Source organism: Etheostoma cragini, chromosome 2, assembly GCF_013103735.1.
Source record: "Etheostoma cragini isolate CJK2018 chromosome 2, CSU_Ecrag_1.0, whole genome shotgun sequence".
NCBI classification, from domain to species: Eukaryota; Metazoa; Chordata; class Actinopteri; order Perciformes; family Percidae; genus Etheostoma; species Etheostoma cragini.
The window spans coordinates 26,049,874-26,060,085 of record NC_048408.1 but is presented as its reverse complement, the minus strand read 5'-3'; the positions used below and the strand labels follow the sequence as shown (position 1 = coordinate 26,060,085).

Sequence of the window (10,212 nt, the reverse complement as noted above, 5' to 3'; positions counted from 1 at the left end):
TTTTTTAACTCTCATGTTTACTGACAGCTTTTATCTTCCAGCCAAATTCAAGGTTATGTTTCGCTAATATGGCTTTCTTGCCGGAAAATCATGAATCTCATTGAGTCTCTTTTTAGACACTTGCTTCATTTTACAGTCCATTTTTCTTTCATCACCGAGGGAGAGAACTTCTTCTTTATCTGCTCTCCTGTGTTCCCCAGCCCTCCTTTGGCCTTCTCCTTCCTTTCTGGGGAAGTAGCCTGTGTCGACTCCTTCCTTGCGTTCCCAAGAGAGAGTTTTTTCAGCGATATGGGCTCGCTCTTGTCTGTTGACAGCGAGAACCTTTGGGTAAAGTTCTGCTCTTTCTTGTCTCTTGACAGTGAAAACTTTTGGGTAAAGTTCTGCTCTTTCTTGTCTTTTGACAGTGAAAACTTTTGGGTAAAGTTCTGCTCTTTCTTGTCTTTTGACAGTGAAAACGTCTTCTGGGAACGCTTCTTCTTCCTCAGTTTATCCAGGTTCAGATTATCCAGTGACAGTTTACTCTTCTTCTTGCGCTTCTTATTGGGTAGGGCCTCCGTCAGCTGACTCCAGACATTGTTCAGAGGTGACTTCTTCTTCTTCTTCTTCGAGGAGGAGGAGCCACCCATAGCTTGTTGACCTACAGGAGAAAGAAAAACATGATCAACCTGAATTTAAAAATGGTTCTGGAGCCAGTTTTTTCACAACAGAAGTCTTGAAGCAAAGAAAGACCATGTGGATTTAAATTGATTTTAGACAGGATTCAAAATTACTCTCTTCTAAATGAAAATGTAACCAAAATAAAGGACTTCCCTCTGCTGCTAACAGGTGGGCTTTCATCATTTTAATGAGAAATCTAAAATAATACAAAATATTTTACAACAAAACTGCGAAGCAATTGTGCCAAATCTGATTTAGATATAGTAGCTACTATTTGACGTTCGCAAGATGATAAAACATACTTTTATCACCTATTTATACAGACCGAATGTGATTAAGTAGATTACATTTACTGAAGTATCTTAGGTACAAATTTGAAGTACTTGTATTTTACTTGAATAGTTACTTTATACTTTTACTCCACTCAGAGGCAAATATTGTACTTTTTACTCCCATTACATTTGACTGACTGCTTTAATTGCTTTTCAGAGGGCAGTTTTTCCTGTCAGTACTATTATGTAAGTAAAACTTCTGAATGTCTCCCACCGCTGATTACACAAGAGATTATTAACCAGAAAATATGAGACATTTAGAAAACGATTACTGAAAAAGATAATTAGGTTTGTGTGAGTTCCACAGTTCTTGTTTAAACCAAGTTAATGACTATTATTTACATTTACAAACACAATGTCCAATGACAATGTCCGAACAAACCTTGAACTACTCATCCAGTCAGAACAACTAAGCCAGCCTCCACTTCTTCGAACAGAAGGCCCCTCTGCTTACCTTTACTGTAGAGGATCTGATAGACCACATCAGACAGCAGGCCTGGCTGCACCGACTCGGAGGGGAAAGTCAACCACCAAAAACGTTGTTCATTTCCGTGACGTTGGAAATCTACAGCCGCCAAACAGGGGAAGAACAAACCGGTCCTGTGACATGTTCACTGACGGTGCTGAGCAGGTACGCCCTTAAGTTCCCTGGGCCCTTACAGTGTGTAACATGTAGCCTATGTACTTGGAAATGAATGTGTTGAATAATAAAAAGCATCGTGTGTTTAAAATAGGAAACAAGTAGATCAAATACTCCACCTACACACACACACACACCTCTTTGTTATGGTGTCAAATACCGCTTTGATCAAAGGTGGATAAGGATTGTTATTTAACATAGAACTTAGGCGTTGTCACCTCGTAATCAAAACTAGTTTTGTTCTTGCAATTTGCATGAGCCTGCAGAATAGAAAGTTTCTGCTCACCTGGCTGGGGGCGAAGAAGTCGGTGGCTTGCTCAAGGGCACCCCCAGGTGGAAGGAGGGGACACTGTTCCTAACATTTGTGTTCCCTGCCCCGTAGCCTCTTACAGACATAAACAGCAAGGCGGTTATTCAGCAGAACATCTGGCCGGGGACTCCTGCTGCTGCTTACCTTGCGTGAGTCGAAAATAGCCTATTAACCCTTTGCTGTCCCATCCCCATTGGAAGAGATGTGACGTTTACGGGGGCTTGGAGCCGGTACGCTATTCTAATGGGAGTCATTTTTATTCTCCATAAAGGCATATTTGATTAGTTTTATTCAGGCCCCCATATCTTTTTCTCACCCTGTCTGTTTGACGTCTTGTTGTCATTCTTGTTTCAGTGCGTGTCTGCGTCACAGCGTCCTCGTCCCTCCCTCCCTCCCATCACCCCGGTGTGTGCTGCTCCTGCTGCCTCCGCTCCGTGTCTCCTCCGTGCGGCGCAGCGCGGCCATGGTGGACTCTCCCAGGGCGATGAAGAAGACCTTCTCGGTGCCGGAGATCAAACCGCTGGACCAATACGACTTCAACCGGGCCAAGATCTGCGCCAACGTCCGCTGGCTGCTCTCTAAATCGTACGGCTCTGCAGGTAGGCTCCAGTCTGACCCCCGCCGCTGTTCTCATCACTGGGGCGCTCCTTGGGTGGGGCGCTCAGTAATTGATCCAGCTAGCACCTATATATCTATATATCTATACAAAAACGACTAGTCGAGCTCGGAGTCAGACTGAGTTAGTGTTTTTATTTCAAGTGAGCCTCCAGCATCCATGTTTCCAGCAGCATCCATCCAGCCATCCTTACCAACTGCTGCACTGATGCTTATAGTTAACCTGTGCGTGTCTCCTAGACTGTGCAGCCTAAACACTGCATGTTACCTTCATTTTCTACTGAATGATTTTCATCCAATTATGGACATGAATATGAGGAGTGTCAGGATGGATCTCCTCAGTGGTGCGTAATGCATGGATGTACTGGAGGCTGTCATCGCTGCAGTGCAACAAAGCCTTTTGTCAGGCTCCGTCAGGCCTGTGGAGGGGTTACACAGCCTAAATACAACCTGCAGAACAAAACCTATACAATTATACAACCTACACGCCTACCAAAGATGTATATATATGTGTGTGGGCTGGCTGTAACTGGGTCAGACCGCATAATATCTGTGTCACTGTTACTCACGCACGCTGTGCTATAGCGCGTGGCATTATAATAAAGGTGACATAGTGGGTCTTATAAGACAATGAAGTGTCTTATAAGACAATGGACTATCTTTGGGGAGAACTGCTGTACAGAGAAGTTGTTGGTTATATAAATATATTTTGAGAAATATGCTAGCAGCGGACAAGCTGATTTGTACCTGTCAGCATTGTAATGTATGTTTTGAGTTGCCAAACATCATAGTAAGCGACACTAAGGTAACACTCTGTATAATGCTGTCCAGTGTGTGAAATAACACCCTTAAGTCTTGCAGGATAATGTGAAAGTTTTGTTTTATGTTGAATGACATCCTACTGTAGGTTGCTCTTTTTTAGGGCAGCAGCTAATGATTATTTTCACTATAGCTGTCAGGAGATGATGCTGTAACTTGTAAAAAATAAAGTAAATAAATACACTTACATAAATGAATAGCCTAGTAAACAACTGAAGTCGACTAACACTCCAAAACCTTAATATATTGAAAATAAATGAAATAAAACAGAGAAAATCAGAAAACCTTCACATTTGAGATGCCGAAACAGGGACTAATTAGCAATTTTGTTTGATAATTGAGCTAAATGGTGAAGCGTTTATTAAAATGCAAGCAGCTCATTGTTTCAGTGCTTATGTTTCTGTTATTTCACAGCAGTTTCTGTATGAATGACATGTTCCAGTGAAAGATCAGCCCTGTACTAACACACTGATGTCCCACTGGGGTTTATACTGCAATCTAATACTGCAGTAGATAAGTGGTGGTTTCTCTTTGTGTAATATTCCAGTTTTTTGCTAGTATTAGATATTACTTCACGTTAAATTTGTGTCCGTGTGACAGGAGATGCGATGAGCTGAAAACCTCTCAGCAGGGGAGGCTTCATTGTTGTCTGTCAACTGGAAAATGCCCACTGTGTGCCTCCTAAAATTTAAATAAAGGCCCTTAAAAATTGCCCATAATAACAATAAAAACATGTCATGTCATGTCAACAACAAGTCATGCATCAACAAGGTGACAATTAATGAAGCTTGTGTCTTTTTATGGTAACAATAATAATAATTTAGCCAGTTAAGTGAAGTATAAAACTCAATGACCTGCCTTGACTATATCTTTTTTTTTTTTTTTTAAACCTCCACTGATCCATTAAACTTCCCTTTCCCGAGCCACATAAACCAGCTCCGAATGGGGGATCCCGAGGCGTTCCCAGGCCAGGTTGGAGATATAATCCCTCCACCTAGTCCTGGGTCTTCCTCGGGGCCTCCTCCCAGCTGGACGTGCCTGGAACACCTCCCTAGGGAGACGCCCAGGAGGCATATTTACAAGATGCCCAAACCACATAAATATAAATAAATACAATACAATAAATACAACAAACAGTATTGGTGACAAAGCGCAGCCCTGGCAGAGGCCCACCCTCACCTGAAACAAGTCCGACTTACTGCCGAGAACCCGGACACAGCTTTGACTTGGGTGGTCTTCTCCAAACTTCTCCCACACCCGCTGCTTTGCCTCTTTTTAACGGCATTGTATATACATATTGTATCGGCCATACTTTGGATTTGCACCTTATTGTTATTGTTGTCCTAGACTTTTATATCTGCACTCTTCGCACTTTGTATTGCAATAGCTGCACATCAATTTCCCTTGTGATAAAGTTTTATTTTATTATTTTAACCAGGAAATTACCTCACAGAGTTTCTGGGGAGGTCCAGATACTGTAGAAGCAAAGATATAAAATAAGATGAAACATAACAGAAATACTAACATTTTTAGAGAACTATGGATTACACAACAGATAGTATGACAAGGATAATGTAGAACTGACCAAAATAACCACAATAAATATACCAGAACAAAAAATGTAAACTTTATTTCCTGGAACTTGTGGCTGATGGTCTGATAAAACAAGGAATTTGAAGACAAATCGGGCTCTAAAATACTAAATGGGCATTTCTAACAGTGTCCGGATTCAATATCAAAGATACAACCATGAATCCATGTAGAATGTAGAAAACAACTGGCATCACCAAAGATGGGTCTGTAGTTGTGTGAGAACATCGTGGAAACATGACTTGAAACAGGTCATAGCGTTATTTGGGGATTTCTAACTGATCATATAATCTATACAATGTTACACTGTTCACGGTCTGATTTAGCTGCACTGCACAGGCCACTTTCTGTGTTTGTCCCTGATTGCATTAGTATAATGTTAAATGGGTTAGCTGGTTCCTACTCTGCAGTCCAGTCTCATCGCCTCTGCTGTGATCGGGACAGATTGGCCACTTTCCATTTCCACCATTCCCATGGAGACTGCAGTCCTATTTTTTCCCAGTGCTGCAGAGTGTGAAAGGCGGAGGGTTCAACCCCAAACAGTGTGTGTCACACTGCAGTGGAGTGACAAAGATAGAGGCTCCTATTCAAATTAATTGCGGCTCCTCAGTCATTTCTCTTTTCTTATGGATGGGAAGAAGGAGTTACATATACACAAGAGAGCCTCGCAACAGTAGCTTGAGAGAGAAAGTAGAGCAGTTGTAGCCTTCATAATGAATCATACTTCGATGTGTAAGGACTGTTGCTTCAATGGAATGAGGATTGACTGTAGAAGTAAATGAAAGAGATGTGGACTCTGATATTTCTTTAACAAAGTCCACTCAAATCTTCAGGATTATCCAGACTCCTTGGACATCCTTCCAGACCGGGAATGTGGGTCATCCAGGGAAGTGTGTGTTTTAGTGTCCACAGTGTGTATGTGTCTATGAAACCACCCTTTCATAATGGTCCGAGCTTCTTACTATGTACACCATAATTACTCGGCATGCGCACACACACACTTGTCTGGGGAACCTAGCCGAGCTGTACATGCAGATGATGACATTATCTTCCCCTGCAGGCTCCCTGGAGTCAGACGCTTTCACTGACTGTCACCTAATCTCCAGAGTGGGAAAACGTCTTCACTTTTCTCCAGTGGTTATTTAGTTTTCTCTTCCAGAACAGATAAGAGATCGTGGAGCTACATTTGCTGGGCAGGAGCCTGCGTTGAGTTTACAAGCTTTTCCACATGGGACAATGCGTCGACAAAGCAATTCTCTGCATTACAATAGAACAATGCAGGCAAGCTGACACATCTCTTGTATCTGCAAGCAATATCTCATCTGCACCCTAAACTTTCCCTCACATGCCGTTTCGAGAATCTCCTATAATAGATGAATGAGCACGTCCTTTTTCTTAAAAATGATCTCCGCTTGTATATAACTTTTTAGCTTCCGCAATCCACTAAAATATTAGTTCTGTGCTCTTTGGCATTTAAAAGTAAGGTTGTTTCTTTCCTTTTAGAAGCTCTCTGAGGTTGCACAGAGGTGCGTTGAGCAAAATGCTAACTTCAGCATAATAACCGCATCCATGATGCTAACACGCTGATGTTTAGCAAGTATAATGCTTTCTGTTACCTTCACCATCTTAGTTCAGCATCTTAACATGCTAACATTTAGTAACTAACACTAAAGTCAGTACAGCTGTAGCAGGTGATAATGGCATTAGTTTTGCAGGTATTATAAAACAAAGCGTTGGACAAGTTGAATTTTTGACCTGATCCTTGAGCTGCAAATAAAAAGTCAGAGGATCAGAAGTCATTAAGATGAATCCTCCTGGACCCATGAATGCCTGTACCAATCTTTGTTTAAGTCCATAAAGATGTTGAAATATTTCTCTAAAAAACGTTGACTTACAAATGGTGAAAGAAGATGAGGATCACAAAGGTTATTAAGATTTATCCTCTGGGCACTGTGCATATCTGTAAAGTCATGTAATTCGATTCAAAAAGGGACAATGCACAACCAAACATTGACGTTGTATAAGAACACGGAGTGATGCATTGCACCATGTTGTAGCTATTTTCACCCGTAGCCCCTGGGAAGGCCTCTGTTATAGCTATTTATCCAACAGTTGTCATAGTTTCACTATAGTGACAACATGTCAACATGCTGGTGGTGCTAGGGGGACAAGTCAGAAGGAATGATCCTTTCTGGACCATTATGTTTGTACAATCATCAGAGATTTAGATAATTATGGACCAAACTGGTGGACCAACTGACAGACCATTACCACCCCTAGAGCCATGATGCTAGTGTGACTAAAAAGCTTAACAACACTCTTCTCTTTTTTTCCAGAAAATGTTCCTGTGGAGTTGCGAGAGCCATTTTACAAAGACCAGTATGAACAAGAACACCTCAAGCCATCCGTCTCCAAGCTGCTTCTCTCCCCGGAGATCTACTGCAGAGCCCAGGCCCTGCTGGCACAGGCGCAAGGGGTTTCTTTGCCAGCAGCGCAGGGGTCCCCGGCCAACAACTCTGCCCTGCTGCAGTTTCTCATTAAGAAAGGTTACAGTCCAAAGGTCCAGGATGCAGACATCACCGAGGAGGACCTCAGCTTTGTCCCCATCAAGACGGTGGGTGTTTGGCGCGATGTGTTTGTGTGTAACTGTTTATGAGTGTGGTAATTAGTTTTAATGTTTATTTTGCCCTGTTTGATTTCCACTGGTTACAGTATGTGCCTGTTATTTAGGCATTCATGAAAAGTAAATACTACGGTAGAAACTGCTATATACTAAGTAGAAAAGTAACTTTTCAGGATTTAATTAATTAATTAGCATTTTCCAAAGTGAAGAAAAGTCTGTTGGATGAAATGTTTCTCTCTTTTAATGCATTTCTATTGGTTGAAGTACATAAGTAGCAGTAAGGACAAGAACGGATGGAGGTTAAGTAGAGAACAAAGGAAGGAGGAAGAACAGAGGGAGGAAGAGAAGAAGAAATAAGAACAAAGTGATAAAGAGAAGGAGAAAGAAGAACAAAGGGATGGAGAAAGGACATAAGAATGAAAAGAAGAAAGAGCAGAGGGATGAAGAGAAGGAGAAAGGGTAGAAGAAAAGTAGGCAAGAAGGAGAGACAGACCGAAAGAGGGAATGAAATAAAGTGATATTTAGAAATCTTACCTTGTGTGGAATGAAAAATGTTCACATGCAAAGAAGATAATACTAGTGTCACAAAATATAGAAGATTACTATTGAAATATGTGGAAAGGCTTCAAAAATATTGCTTAAGGACCTGCAGAGTCAGTGAAAGTGAATTTTCACCTCTTCTGATTTTACGCTTATCTTGTGATTGATGCAGAACGCCCACCTCGCCCTGATCGACTCTCTGATGACGCTGGTTGCTAAAGAGGCGGTGGGCAGGGTGAAGATGGCGGTGGAGGCGGAGCAGATGGGTGTCGGGGCTCCATGGGAGAACGCTCTGCTCTTCTGGGTCAACAGGGTGAGACCGCTAAATCCCTTTCAAACGCTGCCATCCATTATATATTTATATAGTTAGTTGAGGAGAGGTTAATTGTTTTTCCACTTGAGACCTATTTTCAAATCTGGTTTACCATAATTTAATATTACAAGATCATCGAAATTCACTGGCAGCTTCAGCCTGGAGAACCACTCTGCTTTAGCTACTCACTTGGATTGTTTGGGCTTTCAAAAACCAGTATAAATCTCTTCTTCCCATACATGTACATGTACAGGTGTCCATTTCTTTCATAGTTTAAAGACCTAAACCTTATGTCTTTATTGGACTGTGAAATAAGCCTATTCAAGAAATGCAGAGGTATAGTGAATTTCACTAAATGTATATTGGTTTATATGCATGATTATTAGTGATGAACAACATTTCAACAATAAAACAACGGGGTAAGCCATATAATATAATTATTATATATTTTGTATTTATATTTTCCTTACATGGTGGCTCTTTACTTGCAATATTGCTCCACAGTGTGTATATATATATATATATAAAAGCATAAATAGTTATGTTTGGGATTTTTTAGGATTCACTTGCCTGTGTGTGATTCTGACTCTGAAGATGACGATACACATTGGTTTTCACGTATTATGTAATCTCAGTAAAGTCTTCTTAATTTGTTATGTACGTTAACAAAGCCGTGTGCCTTAAATAGTTTGCTTGTTGTCTTTCGTGGACATCTTAATAAAGTTTGGGATAAAACGTGGTGAACTTATCCTTTTAACTTCCTACAGCTGAACCAGAAGTTGAGAGAAATCACAGAAGAAGACGAGCCTACCAAGTCGCAGACATGCACAGACCTGCAGACTGCTCAAGACTCGGTAGAAAACACACACACACACACACACACACACACACACACACACACACACACATGCATGATGTTTTGCTGTGAAGCAGCTGTCTCTCACACCAGCTGTGTTGCTGAAGCTTCTAACATCAACGTTGCTCTGCTTCTCTGTTCTCTCCCCCCTGGTTTTGTCTCTGTCATGCCTTGCTCTCTGGCAGTGTCAATCCAACCGTTGGTACTGGAAGCTAGTCCCCGTAAGTCTACTCTTCTCCCGTCTATCTTCCTCTATGAGTCCGTCCATCTGCTGTGGCTGACGTTATGGTGCCTGCTGGAAATGTCTCAAATATCTCTTATTTGTCCCCTTACAAAAGTGCCTTAGTGTATAATGTCATTTACATAGCTGCAGACCTTTTAAACTGACTAATTACACCTGTAACTGCTTATTATTATTAATTGAGGATGTTACGGACACTGGCGTGTTTATGTTAATCATCAGTTTTCATCTTAAACTGCCCAGATATCAGAGCGGGGGGGATGTTGGAGAGGAGGGAGGGAGGTGGCATTACTCCCTTGCTGGTTATTGAAGCACCTATGCGCCCCCCTTTGTTTGTCCCCTTTCTCCTCCTTCTGTCGCTCTTTTCTCCCTGAGCAGTACCAGGATGTGGTGAGGCGGTTCATACGATGAGCGGCCCCATGTCATTTATGCTTGTTTCCCTCTCTCTGCCATCCCCCCATCCAGCATGCTATCGCTTTTTGTTTGAAGGAGTCGGGGAATAAGCCGCCAGTGGTAACGTATAACACCTCACTCTTTCTCACCCTCATGATCCACATCTCCCGTAGCAACGCACGCCACATGAGTGACGGACTGACCAATTGCCGCACTTGTCCAACGCTGTTGACCAATGACTGACTGACAGGGGTGGGTCTAATGGGGGGTTGGGGGGGGGGGG

The 10,212-nt window shown here is 42.0% G+C and overlaps 1 protein-coding gene across 4 annotated transcripts in view; it reads left to right on the top strand.

Moving 5' to 3' along the window:
* The first annotated feature begins 2,311 nt into the window (after positions 1–2,311).
* LOC117936579 (calmodulin-regulated spectrin-associated protein 3-like) overlaps positions 2,312–10,212 on the top strand; it is a 19,544-nt gene continuing 11,643 nt past the window's right edge. For 2 of the 4 annotated variants that reach the window (XM_034859800.1, XM_034859774.1), the window contains exons 1-6: positions 2,312–2,538; positions 7,300–7,577; positions 8,299–8,439; positions 9,207–9,293; positions 9,481–9,516; positions 10,002–10,049. In XM_034859800.1, the coding sequence (XP_034715691.1) occupies positions 2,403–2,538; positions 7,300–7,577; positions 8,299–8,439; positions 9,207–9,293; positions 9,481–9,516; positions 10,002–10,049 (726 nt within the window). In that variant the 5' untranslated portion in view covers positions 2,312–2,402. The remainder of the gene's footprint in view (positions 2,539–7,299; positions 7,578–8,298; positions 8,440–9,206; positions 9,294–9,480; positions 9,517–10,001; positions 10,050–10,212) is intronic. The other 2 variants (XM_034859781.1, XM_034859790.1) reach the window with 2 other exon arrangements.